The sequence below is a fragment of the Melopsittacus undulatus genome, chromosome 9 (genome assembly GCF_012275295.1).
Source record: "Melopsittacus undulatus isolate bMelUnd1 chromosome 9, bMelUnd1.mat.Z, whole genome shotgun sequence".
Classification (NCBI taxonomy): domain Eukaryota; kingdom Metazoa; phylum Chordata; class Aves; order Psittaciformes; family Psittaculidae; genus Melopsittacus; species Melopsittacus undulatus.
The window spans coordinates 12364603-12378992 of record NC_047535.1 but is presented as its reverse complement, the minus strand read 5'-3'; the positions used below and the strand labels follow the sequence as shown (position 1 = coordinate 12378992).

General features: G+C 46.3%; 1 protein-coding gene across 2 annotated transcripts in view; it reads right to left on the bottom strand.

The window, feature by feature from the left end:
* The window catches only part of BBS4 (Bardet-Biedl syndrome 4), a 44927-nt gene that overhangs the window by 25230 nt on the left and 5307 nt on the right, over positions 1–14390 (bottom strand). For both annotated transcript variants that reach the window (XM_031055031.2, XM_031055032.2), the window contains exon 3: positions 103–182. In XM_031055031.2, coding sequence (XP_030910891.1) covers positions 103–182 — 80 coding nt within the window. The remainder of the gene's footprint in view (positions 1–102; positions 183–14390) is intronic.

Genomic DNA, 14390 nt, shown 5'->3' with positions numbered 1-14390 from the left:
AAGTCAGGAAAGAGGGTGCTTTGATAAGTGGTATGAAAACTATAACTCATAATAACATCAGTAAAATACTTCCTAATGCAAAGTCCTACGAGCAGCTCCTACCTTGCACTCGTCGTAGTCCCTGCGGACATACAGCAGGTAGATCAACCAGTTCTTCCTCTCTAGGACTGGTAACTCTGGTGCTGTAGATAGAAAATATTAAGAGAACACAGGAGATCAGTTTGATGAGCAGAGAACCCGGGCACAGAGACCTGCAAGCACAACACCACCCATTCAACAACTGCAACTGCACTGGCTGGTGCAATCAATCACTTGACTTGAAGCCTGGACTGTGAATGTATAAACAGTGTCTGGGTTTTGTTTACTTCCCAAACTGATGCATTGCTCAAGACAGACATTAACTAAGGCCTCTTAGCACAAAACTACACCTCAAAAGACTTGAGGCACTGGCTCCTTCCAATGCAGTTACTGGAGCAAACAGTTCCAAGCACCAGCTATGTTTGAATCCAACACTAACGCTGCTCCACTGCTCTGAGGGAATTGGTTCTTCCAAAAACACAGGCAGCAGGCTGGAGGAAGAGACTCGGATTCACATTTAGGAACTAGGGCAGAAGAATCAGAGGGCTTTAAAATCAATTTCTGGAGTGAATGAGAAGGAAACGGGTGAAACACACAAAAGGAGATTTTGGAGTTTTTGGAGATGTTGCTGGTCTGAAGGTGTGAATAATTTAAAGAGGTCAAACTTAGTTCTTTGAAACTGTGAAGGGACTATGAAACATCACACATCTGAGACACTGTGAAGCTCCTGGCAGAGAAACGTGTTTGATGCAGCAGAGACAGGCTGGTGCTCCAGCATTCCAATTCTCGGGAGCCAGCAGCAGTAATTATGGCACATCACGAATGGATGTTGCTTAGTGATATTCACGTTGGGTTTCAAAGTTGAACACACTGCTGTGCATTTCATTAAGGCTCCAAATGTATTGCCTGTTATTCCTCTCTACTGCGAGATGCAGGGAGCTGAGAGGTAACCATAGCAACTGGCCCAAAAGCTCTATGTTTGCAAGTCAATATTATGACAGAAGTGCAGCAGCAAAGCAAGGACCAGGCCGTCTTCTCCCAGCCCATGGAGCAGGGCACAGACCCACACCACTGACAGAGACACAGACTCAGCTTCCAGCAACCTGGAGCAGGAGGTATTCCTTGGGGTGTTCCGCAGGCCCCTCTGCCAGCTTGTGGCAAAGGTCATGATCACAGAATCATTCAGGTTCTAATCCTTTGGAGATGCTCTAGTCCGAACACCTGCCCAGGCAGGGCCACCCAGAGCAAGTTACAGCCCGAAGGAAGAAGAAATTCCGCAGCTGGAAGGAGCAAACCATGCTGGGAGATGCTCTTGGTGCAAAGGGATCTTATCTTTTATAAAGAACACAGAGTTTAATCCAGGAGGACGGCACCTGCAGAAAGCAGCAAACACATCCCTCAGGTACACCAGATGCTTCCCCACAATTCGCACCAAGCCTGGTAGCACAGAATTCCAGACAGGTTTGGGTTGAAGGGACCTTAAAGCTCACCCAGCTCCAACCCCTGCCATGGGCAGGGACACCTTCCACTGGAGCAGCTTGCTCCAAGCCCCTGTGTCCAACCTGGCCTTGGACACTGCCAGGGATGGGGCAGCCACAGCTCCTCTGGGCACCCTGTGCCAGCGCCTCAGCACCCTCACAGGAAAGAAGAGCTTTTGCCTAAGATCTAACTTGAACTTCCCCTGTTTCAGTTTGAACCCATCACCCCTTGTCCTATCGCTACAGCCCCTGATCAATAGCCCTTCTCTGGCACCCCTGCAGCCCCCTTCAGATACTGGAAGCTGCTATCACTGAGAGCACTTGAAAGCAACCAGAATTTCTTCAGCTGTTGAAGCTGGCAGAATCCTGTATAGCCATTTCTGGTTCTAGTGGTGTTTTTTTCCTTAAATTCTGGAACACCCAGCCAGATTTACACTAGAGCTGAGGTTTAAGTGTGCACACCAGCAATACAAGGGCAACTATCTTATAAAGAAGGTTCAAGTGCCCTAAAAAACACAGCCGAAACTAAAAAGTAATGCAAATGGGCTAAGCTTCTGTGTACAGAAACACACAGATCAGGGATCCAAATGCTGCTCAGCTGTGTGATGCCTGGATCTCTCTAAGTCAGGCATTTTAACATCTGTGTTCCCAGACCAGACTCATTGATTTCTGATGACTTAATGTTTCCCATTCATCCTTCTTATAATGAGACCATGAAGGGAAGAGTTAAGAGGTGCCTGAATAGCTACACATTGATTGAAATAACACCATGTCATGAACAGCCTGAGAGCTGCTCTGAAGCTGGCTGAGGGGTTATCTGATTCATTAGCAGATTTATAATGACTTTGTTGTGAAAGGATTATTATAGGTGCAATGGTTGAAGTGGGCAGAACTTCTTCATCTGAGAAACACAGCACTTGCAGATGGCAGACATGCAGGAAGTGGTTGGACATGTGTGCTCTTCCTGCCACTGTTCAACCCAAAACCCCAAACCAGACACATGCCTGACACACCTGCACACTTCCTACCTCCTTTTCTAAGCATGGATTTAAAAGCAGGCACTGCAAACTCTATTTAACCCCAAAGTTTTCAGTTCAAGTCAAAACTAAAGTATACTGCACCATTTTGTGCCTGATACAGCTTAAAATTACAAAATCCTGCATTGGTACATATAATGAAAACCACCATAAACAGGAATTAATCAGAAGACCCTCCAGAGATACCCCACCGGGTCTCCCACCATCTGTAGTGCCCACCTTACTGAGAGGTTAAAATGAAACATCACCATTAAATGACCAGAGGAGGCCATGGAGATGCTGCAAGGGCTGGAGCAGCTCTGCTCTGGAGCCAGGCTGAGAGAGCTGGGCTGGGGCAGCCTGGACAAGAGAAGGCTCCTGAAGGGGAGACCTGAGAGCAGCTCCAGTGCCTAAAGGGGCTGCAGGAAACCTGGAGAGGGGCTTGGGACAAGGGCCTGGAGGGACAGGACAAGGGCTTTAACCTGCCAGAACAGGGGAGACTGAGATGAGCTCTTAGGCAGAAGCTCTTCCCTGTGAGGGTGCTGAGGCGCTGGCCCAGGGTGCCCAGAGAAGCTGTGGCTGCCCCATCCCTGGCAGTGCTCAAGGCCAGGTTGGACACAGGGGCTTGGAGCAAGCTGCTCTAGGGGAAGGTGTCCCTGCCCGTGGCAGGGGTTGGAACTGGATGAGCTCTAAGGTCCTTTCCAACCCAAACCACTCTGTGGTTCCATTAGACAGAAAAGCTAGAGGGCTGGGGTGTGTTGCCAGATGAATAAATTATGTTAAAGCCTACACAAACGTTTTGGGCTAGGCTAAGGGGATAGCTCAGCAGTGAGTGGATGGAAGATCAGCTGTTGAATTCCTGGAGGAAAGAGCTTTTTCACACTTTGAAGACCAGAGGGACATTACACTCCACTCCCACACTATGGAAACGCCTGCTGAGGATAGGGCTGGCAAGGAAGACATGCTGCACGCAGAGTGGGTGCTGAGCAGTGTGTCAAGCTGAAAGGAAAAGGGTAAACCAGACAGCAGCTGCCTTCTGGGGCCAGAGCTGCAAAAACCCAGCAGAGTTACCTAAAAGAGCTGGGCTGGAGAGAAAACAGAGATAAAACACACCACGAGACACAGGAGTGAACACGTCTGCATCCGCAGAGATGAAACAGTTTTGCTTCCCCCAGCGACACGTTGAGCTAAGGACAACTACGTGGAACTGGGAAAACACATGGAGCTTGTACACTCCTAGAACTCATTTGGAAATAGCAACAAACTCAACTGAGGGGACATTACTCTCCTTTTCTCTTTCCCTAAGGCAAGCCAACTGCAAAAAGGCAGTTCCAGTGTCACTCGGAAGAGATGTCTGAATTAATTCACATATCTGGAAGGGAATCTTACATCTGAACACAAAACAAACACAAAGCTGTGTAGGAGAAAGTTGATGCACTCCCCAAGTCTGTTCCAGAAAGTAAATGTGACCAGTTTGTCCCCTCCTCTGAAGAAATCCAACAGCACCACCAAGAACCAGATCTGGCGTGGATCCCCCCCAGGACTGAAGAGAGAGGAAGGCCAGAGAAACTGGGAGAAAGGCAATAAATGTGACACAGGAACAGGCCTGATGAAAAGGGCTGTAGGAATCAAAGGGTTACTACCAGGCTCTTTACAGACAGAAGCCATGGAAATTATTTATACATTTCTCCACAGCCACAACCACCTTCCTCCGCATTTGTGTTTCAAAACAAAGCAAGAGGTACCTACTTCTGGTGCTTCTGTCTCCCTTGGGGTTGCTCCCCCAGCCTGCTGGTACACTGCAAAGGGTCACTGCATTCCTCGGAAGAAAAGAAAAATAGAAATCCCCATCTCTTTGGGACCCTAGCTCCACAGAAAGGGAATACAACATTCCGTGCCTTTGTGAGGACATGAATCAACCATCACTGGTCCTGATATTTTCACCATGTTTAATAATTATCCACAGAATACTCTAAAAAAAAAATCAAAAAACTCTGCATGTAGCTGATGGCTTTAAGCTGAAAAGCTTAAATGAATGGCTTTAACCTGCCCGAGGGGAGACTGAGATGAGCCCTTAGGCAGAAGCTCTTCTTTCCTGTGAGGGTGCTGAGGTGCTGGCACAGGGTGCCCAGAGAAGCTGTGGCTGCCCCATCCCTGGCAGTGTTCAAGGCCAGGTTGGACACAGGGCTTGGAGCAAGCTGCTCTAGTGGAAGGTGTCCCTGCCCGTGGCAGGGGTTGGAACTGGATGAGTTTTAAGGTCCCTTCCAACCCAAACCAGTCTGGGATTCTGTGATGATGATGTACGGCTGGATCCGGCTACCAGGGGCTGCTATGTGGGGCAGAAGAACAGAAAGCAGCATGGGCACTGTCTTCCCAAGTGCAAGGATGATGGAGAACACTGAAGGCTCCATATGGCATATAGTGGTCTGCAATCTCACGCTCATTATACCAGGAGCACATACTGCTGCAACGGATCACTCCAAAGGTTTCTGCACAGGGAAAGGCTGATGAATTTGGCCTCACCAGGAGGAGCTGAGCACATGGATCAGGCTCCTCAGGCTGCCCACACTGCAATTTGCCACCTTGCTCAATATACAGGTCTTCAGGAGTTTCTCATATGTAACTGCTGTGGATCAGATGAAGATATGCTTGTCTCTGTCACCTTTCACAGAGCCTTGCAAACAATCCCAGCACCACAGAGATACAGGGCCTACAGGTCAGGAAATAATAGTTTCTCCCATTCCAGCAGTGGGGAAAGGAAACAAAAACCATTATTTGCTGTAAATCAACCTGGTCAAGGGCCAGTGCAAGAAATGCAATTATCCCCCAGATTGGTATCTACAGTGACGAGTTTATAACTTGCATAATTATCTTCCGGCCTCTCTTCCTGGGCTTATTAAAGTCTGCTCCCATTAAGCAACAGTGACAGGGAGCCAGGCACCAAATACGTGACGAAATACCTCAGCCAAGAGACACGCCAGTCCCTTTGAACGGTGTTTTGATTGAATTCCAAAGGGAATCCATCTGATCCCCACTTTCTCGGTGGCCAGTGATTGATTGCACGACCCACTTCCAGCAGGGTGATTTTTCTTTCTGACAATGCTCCTTTAAGGAAGCCACTGGAGCAGAAACCCGACAGAATCCGAGTGAGATCATCAGGTTTGCCCCTGTGCTGCGCTATCATCATTCTTTGCTTTGTTCATCCCCTTAGAGATTTTTTCCAAGGACTGAAAAGATTACATATAATCAGAGTTACTCCTTTTGTGTAAACCTCCATTGGAAATTGTTTTGTGTAAACCTCCATTGGAAATTGTTTTGTGTAAACCTCCACTGGAAATTGTTTTGTGCTTGCATCTTCAGGTTGGGTAATTATAGCTTAGAGAGGAACTATCAAACCATGGGGTTTAGACGTAATAAAAGGGGATTGAAATCACTGTAAAGAGAGAGGAAGGGGTGGGGGAAGCCCCAAAAGGCTCCTGTCTGGTGGGAGAAATGGTTGCTAAAGCACCAGCCATCCTCCTACAGAAATTACAAGTGCAACCAGGCCACTTGTGCTGTGGGCATGGCCAGAGGATGGTGGCTTTCACCAGAACTGCCCAACTGCAGCCATCAGGCAGCTTTCACCTTATTTCCTCCAGTGTGCAAACTGTGAGGGGCCAAGAGCAGCCAGGACCCCTCCTGTGAAAGGTACTGGTCAGTTATGGCTCTCTGTAGGATCAGAGCCCAGCTTTTTCCACCCCAGCTTATAGAAAAGAGTTTGAGCCCCAATTCACTCCCCATCCACCAGCTTTGCAACCCAATTTGCAGCAAACTGAGTAAAATCAGCAAGAGCAGCCTTGCAGGAGAAGCAGAGACACAAAAGACTTAAGGTAACACAAAGAAGAACCTGTTGTCAGACCAAAACCCATACTAACCTAAACCATACATAACACAGAGCACATAGATCCACAGTCTGTATCCATTGTGACAGGCACCATGTACATGGGTAAGATTATCCAAAAGGTCTAATTTGGATCCTGACTCAACTGTCCCTTTCCAAATCCTAAGTGAAATTGTGTGGTGTAAACTAGCATTCAGGCACACAGGTATTTGCAGAGTTAATAAACACAGAGGCAGTGACTCAAGCCTCTGCTGGAACATTTTGCTATTAAGAGAGCAGCACCAAAGCACAATGTGGTAAAGTGCATCTTGCTCTGCAGAAACCAAAGCAGGAAGGTTTGCTGTGGTGAACTGCATCATCTCCCATTGTGGGGCCAGGCTTACCCTAACACACAGAAGCAGGATTCACCTTTGATTAGAGATTCATTGCCAATTTCCAAGTCATTCTGGTCACCACCTAGTAATGGCACAAAGGCAATTCCCTGACCACTGCAGGAGAGCAGCCAAACCTGAGGGGCAACACATCAAATTCCTTAAGGGGTCTTTCAAGGACAGGTTGGACAGACAGGGCTTGGAGCAAGCTGCTCTAGTGGAAGGTGTCCCTGCCCATGGCAGGGAGTTGGAACTCGGTGAGCTTTAAGCTCCCTTGCAACACAAACCAGTTTGGAATTCCATGACCAACATGCACCCAGCTCAGCCTCAGGAAGGCATTTGCTGCCATTACTGCCAGCATTACAGTTATTCCCACTGAGAGAGCTTGGGGAAGGTTTGGTTACAGTCTGAAATGAAGCTCGGTGTTCTCACAGCTGTGTTCAACAAGCACTGATAAGGAAGGAAATGCAGGATGAAAGCAGCTGCACGCATCTCCTTTTGCCTTGAGCTTCCCAAGCTTCCAGTGCCAGGAATTATGTGACCGGCTGTGAAACCAGTGACACAGAGCTAATGAGTATCTGCTAAACAAAAATAACACTGAAATCATAAGGCTCAAACTCAAATAGCTACTATAAAACAACATACCACTGCCAGGGAATTGTATTTTCCACAATAAGGGATGAATAATGGATAGGAAACAGTTTTAAGCTCAAATATCAAGGGGTTTAGATTTAAAAATAATGGCCTGCCTTTATACCACAGGAGCATCCTACAGATTCCTACCTAGACTGGTGCACAGCCAAACTGAATGAGAAACCCTCTTCCTCAATCAGACATAGGCTTTTACTGAGACTGTAGCAATATCAATACATTCCATCCTGGGAAGGGAATTAGTGGAGGAATACTGGTCTCCTACACCCAGAACCATCCTTGGAGTTTGAAAATGGAGCCATAACATATTCAAAACTCAACAATGATGAAAAATCACTCCAAACGCCTCCACCCAGAGGAGGTTTTATATGTTGCATTTCACTCATTGTGAGTACACAGATACAGATGTGAGCATACAGGTGGTGTGTACACAAATACCTGTAAAATGGAGAGAAATAGCAGAGAAAAGGAGAGCTCCTGCTGTAGCCATCCTCTCTGTTTATCCCCTTCCCTTGTTTTCCCTTTTGCAAACTGCTGCTGGCACACCTTTAAATCAAATATAAACCGTATGGCTGCTCATTATTCCCAGGCAGTTGGGGTTAATAAAACTCATCAGACACAATTCCAGTGCTAGCGACAAAGTCATAATTCATAGCGTGATCTTCCTGGGGTGTAAGAACAGCTTCCCAATGAGCAGGGACAGCGAGGAGGAGACTGGAAAACAGCAGGATTCAAGAAAAAAAAGCAACATTTCTGACTCTACACCTCCCCCTGCAGGAAAATGAGCCAAAGCCAGAGGAAGAGCTGGAATTCTGTCTTTAAACTGATTTGTACACAAGGGAGAAGGAAAAAGGGGGATTTTCTGTTGTTAATTTACTCTGTATAAATCTTGCAGACTTGCTAGCTCAGACTTCAGTGGGTTTTGTGACTTAAGGTGTTTCAAGTTCTGAGTTACTCCACATAGCAATGGTTTCACTCACAAGACAAATTCCTACCCTGGTTATTCAATACAGATGTCTTCTCATGTGTGCTGCTCAAGTTTAACCTTGAGGGAAAGGGGGAAGATCTGTAAATACACACCTTTGACACCCTGGTCCACCCAGTGCCACAGTGAGGTTCCCAGTGGCAGAATGAGGCTGGCTACTGGGAAATCTCCATTAGCAGGACAAGGCTGGCGAGACACCACTCCGCAACCCTTGCTCCATTCGATGTATAACCACCACCACACGAAACAACTGAATCAAGCCTAACAGTGCTTGAGTCAAGCTTAAAATTCAATTCAAGCAAATAAACACTGGGGTAAAGGTTGGACTTGATGATCTTAAAGGTCTTTTCCAATCTGGTTGATTCCATGATTCTATGAAATTTAGTGGCAAATGAGTACTTTAAGAAGGAATTTGAAGTATCATCATCTTTATTGGCTTAAGAAAAAGTCAAAACTTAAAGTGTTTCCTCTGCACAAGCTCATTCTGTCCATCAGCACTGACTGCTGAGCAGAGGCACACGCTCCGAACAGAAGGAAAACAAGGATCTGAAAGAGCCTTTGCTATTTTTGGGTTTAAACACCAGCTAATCTAGCAAAAAGCAGGCTGATTCACACAACAGTTCTCAAGTCCCTGAGGATGCAGACACCGTGCTTGAAGCTACTCAAGGAGCCAAGCCCTGGCACAGCACCCCAACTGTTATTTTCTTCATTTAAACCATTTTGTTTCCTGTTTGATGCCTTGAGCTCTTGTAGGCAAGGAGACTGAGAACTCCATCACAGTGGGCTTCTGAGTAACATGGCTTATCAGCAGCACAGGAGGTCTGAGGTGTTAACTGCAGCCACACTCTGCCTCCAGAGATGTTGGCCTTACCCCCGGCTGCAGCCCCTCCAGGGGAGTATCTGCTCTGTCGTGGGCTTCTCCATGGCCATGATCCTTAAAGATCATGAAGACAGAAAGGCCCAGAAAGCTGAATTTGTTCAGGCTGGAGTAGAGAAGGCTCAGGGGAGACCTTATCACCATGTTCCAGTATTGAAAGGGTGGCTACTAAGAAGACAGAGATTTCTTTTTTACAAGGGATCCTACAGAAAAGGTGATGGGCACAAGTTACTCCTGGGGAGATTCCAACTGGACACAAGAGGAAGATTTTTCACAACCAGACACTGGAATAATCTCCCAGGGTGCTGGGGCATCTAGTCTAGGTCATGCTTTGCCTAGAAAGGTTAGAACAGATGATCCTTGAGGTTCCATCCAACCTGGGATTCCATGATCCCTTCAGAGGTACAGCCACTGCAGCACAGATATAACCACGGCCACAAACACTTCAAGACGTACCTGCTCTGGTGTGGACTTATTCAGAGCCACAGACACTTTGGGTTGTCCTGCTCCTCTTCCACAGGACACTCATCCCTTCATTTCCAGCTCCCACTGGAGTTCCAGCCTGCCTAGTACAGCAGCACAGGCACAGCAGCAAAGCCCTGGTCATCTTCCACACCAGGCACATGGTTATAACTCAACCTAGAGCTTTCCAGTCAGATCTGTTGTAAGCTCAAACCCTTCAAACCCCACGTTGGGTGCCAAAAAGGGCTGTTGTGGTTGAACCCCAGCTGGCAACTCGGCCCCACACAGCCGCTCGCTTGCTCCTCCCGTGGGCTGCGGGAGGGAATCAAGAGGGTAAGTGAGAAAACTCGTGGGCTGTGATAAAGGCAGTTTAACAGGCAAAGCAAACGCTGCACACACAAGCAAAGCAAAGCAAGGAATTCATTCCCCCATTCCCATCACAGGCATGTGTTCAGCCACCTCCAGGACAGCAGGGCTCCAGCACACGTCACTTGGGAAGGCAAACACCATCACTTCCAACATCCATTCCTCTTCTTCCCCCAGCTTTATACATTGAGCATGATGTCATGAGGTGTGGAATATCCCTTGTCCCATCTGTGTGCCCTCCTAAATCCTTGTGCCTCCTTGCTGGTGGGGAGGGCTGAGGAGCAGAAAGGTCTTCACTCTGTGTAAGCACTGCTCAGCAATAACTAAAAGCTCCCTGTGTTATTAACACTGATTCCACCAGAAACTCACAGCATTGTCCCATACCAGCTACTATGAAGAAAATTAACTGTATCCCAGCCAAACCCAGCACCGCTGCTCACTGTCTCCTCCCACAGCAAAGCAGGACGGAAGATATTTCCCCTGCAAACAAAGCCACACTTGCTGCAGGCATTCCCAAAATAACCTGTGTAACCAGCTTCTCAGTAATTCTAGTATCAGGAGCATAGTAGTTTGGGGATTTCCAGTCTAATCCTTCCTTTGGCTTATATTCTTTATGCTTAGTCTTTTTCTGTCTACAGCGTGAGGTATTTTCCACAGGAATTGAAGCTAAAATCATTATAAGGCTTTTGTAAGAAAAAGCTTTCCTCTTAAAAAGCAAACTGAAATTGTAATGGGGGGCCATAATGCAGCCCTGAAAGTTCTCACTCAACAGGAAGCAATACCCAGAGGCTGTCCTCACTCCATCCCTCCACCAGTTTTGGCTGGAAAGACATGAGAGCTGGTATCTCCCAGGCAACACTCGCTCTGGCAGGCAGGGTGGGCAGCAGCCGTGCTCCAGCCACGGATGTGTTGATCTGCAGCTCTGCAGAAGCAAGACCTCGAGCACTGGGGAACCCAGGATGTCTTCTTCACAGGCAGGTGTTGTTTCTTAAGAGACCTTAAGGTATCATGGGCAGTTTGAGTACAACACAGAAGGTCCTTGCAGCATGAGGGAATTATCCTACAGGATTTGATAGCTGAAGATAAACACAACTGGCTGTACAACAAATCCAGTCCCATCATTCCTGTTCAGTGGATGACACTGGAGACCCAGGCTAAAGCCAGAGGGGAATTATGTCACTGAAGACTCAAAGGCTCCAACTCGAGTTGCAGAGACAACATTAACTCTGACACTGAGCAAATGCATCTTCTTTGACTCAAGTGTCTGAAAATGAAGACATCCCAGCTACTTGCCTTAGGCTGTCTCTACGGGGAGGAATATGTATCCTCGGGAGTGGATTCCTTGCATCCCACGACAGGTGGCTGAGGGAATGCAGAGGAATAGCATCAGTGGGTTTTCCACTAACTACAGAGCACAGGTGATCTGCTGAGACTTGTTCTGCCTCAGAGATATTTCAGTTCAGGAAGATGGATCCCACCCTTCCCAAATCTGTCACTTACTATTTTTATACACCTATTTTTAAACCCACACCAGGAGATGCCATTTTACCTGTAAGCAGGATGCCAGCAGAAGCTGAATGCTTTAAGATACAACAGAAACTTGCCTTGACTTTCAAAGGAACTGCACAACCTGAATTTACCAATTCAAATGTGATGCTAAAGCAACATGTTGCAATTGGACAGTTAGACCTTCTAAAGCTGAGCTACTGCACTCCATGATACTCCTCCTCAGCCTAATCCAGTGAGCTGTGATTCTTAATTACCAAAAGGCACTCAGGTTATACTCACTGTCTGCAAGAGGCACTTTGATGGCACTTGTCATTCAGTTTGCAACCAGCCTGAGAAGCAGATAGAGATTTTCCTCTTTACAGAGAGGAAATAAGTAGGTTGGGAACTGCCAAAAGATGTAATGCTGGAACTGGAACTATAAATCTGATTTAGAAACTAGCACTCAAATTTTAGTGCTACCAGCCTGTCTGCGAAGGTTTCCCTGTTCCTGTAGTCATGGATATTAATGTACACACACAAGAGGGCAGAGCTGTGCCAGCACATTCAAACTTCAGCATGATCACTTTGTGGTGCAGGGATTAATGGGCTGGTTTTGGGGGAAGAAGAGGATGAAGCAGAGTGAATACAAGTGAATTACCCAAGAATGCTAATTCATTCTTTTAATGTCACTATTCAAAACTAACGGCTGTATCAGGTCCTGAACAAGATATACACAGCACTACTACCCACTTATGGCAGGGAAAGGAAAGCATCAATGGCTCTTCTATAAAACAACACTGTTATTACCCACTAACCTATGTTATTTAGAAACCATTTTCTTCCCAGAAGGTTGTAGGTTCAAATGGGGTAAAAGACCTTGGCTTGCATGTGGCCAGATGGAAATGAAGTGGTATGTACAGGGACAGGAACTGTATCTGCTCCCCCCGCAACCACAACATTTCCACTAACAGCTTTTCCTTCTGACATACTTAGAAGTATTAATTCATTTAACTCAAGGGGGTTGCTTTTATCGGGATTTTTCAGGCAGCTTCACTCTTACAAGTTCAAAGGCAGCTTTGAAGCTGGCTTCAAGAATGGATTCTATTGATTTCAGAAAATGTATCAGGAATTCAGAAATGATCAGCTCCACAAGTGCACAGAATCAACTCCTCGGGGTACGAACATCTCCTGCTCTTTGGAGTGCTCAAGCCACTAAAATACTTACAGGACTCCTTAAAGTATCTGTGGCTGCAGAAGGCATCCCCACTGCTTCACCTGCATGAGCAGGAGCTGCCCAGAGAGCGGAGCTGTCCATCTGCACAGGACCTACCATCAAAAGCCACTTCTGCATAACATGAAAGTTATGTGTTACCTAACAGTAACGTTTTGAGATGGCTTAGCACTGTGAGCATCTCAGCAGCAGATAAAGCCAGCTTCACTGACCATCAAAGCAGCGTGTGCAATTAGTTTCTATTAGAACCCATGGATGACCCTTGGCTTCAAGGATGAGCATCCACATGAACGGGATGGTGCTACTGGTATCTGAGCTTAATGCTGCTGTGGGATTTTGCTGGACAAGGCTAACTCACACTGCTTGAGAATAAAATCTATTAAACAAAAGAAACTACCCTGGTAAGATACCAAATACCACAGTGTTGTATCCAAACCCCAGGTTTCTGTGTGGTAGAAGTGTAGTAACTTTGAGCTTCAAAGAACACCCTCATTACCACTGAGCTCAAGCACAGAATACAACCACAGCTTCAAAACACACACACACATCACACACTTCCCTATTTCTACTATTTATCTGCAACATCCACATCTAATCAAAGTTTGCTGTTACTTACAAAGGGACACTGAGCACTCACATGTTTATCCCTGATAAACCCACCTCATCAGCAGTTGGAATCTTGAGTCAGTACCTTACTTTGCCTCTGAGAGAGTGTAATAAAAGCAGAGAGAAGTTCATTTCCTCCCTCTCAGTGACCCACACAGCAGTGACAAGACATTTTTGCTAGTTTTGCTCATAATTATGAGACTGAAGTGGAATTCACCAAAACCAATATAAGACAAAGACTCACAACATCCTTGAAACATCCAGACGCGAGGTTGACTTTACTCCAAGGTGAAGCCAACAAAACAAGTGCTTTGCCAAAGGTCACAGTTAATCCAAGGCAGAATTCCCTGCTTCAAACTCTAGAAAAACACATACCTCCAAACCATCCCTAAAATATCCCAATGCCCAGGACTGAGAAGAACACTTAATCCCTGCTGATGCTTTTCTACTTCACAAAGGGAAGATTTTTGCTATGACAGTTATCTACCTGAGCCTTCCTTGGGCAAACATAGAGGTGGCTGGTAACAACTCAGCCTTCTCCTTCTTCACAGTCTAATGGATTTCTAGCCGAAGTTCTCAAGTGAAATCTACTTTCTTTTGCTCTGATTTATTTATTGCAATACACACATCTTTAGGTTCCTACCCTGTTATTAAAAAGCCATGACTGTACCTCCCAAAATCTGATATTTGTGTGGAAATCCAAATGCATTTGAAAATGTTCCATTAACCTCTGAACTGTTGAGACTAAAAGGAGCCCAAAGCTTCCTTTCTGAATCTGTTTTTCTACCATAAAGGGAAATAAATTCAAGTTGTGTTCCATAAAAATCAACAATACAAGTGGTAAAAGCACTACTAGGAGATAATCTAAAATGACTTGATTTGCCCATGTGGCCGCAGGAAA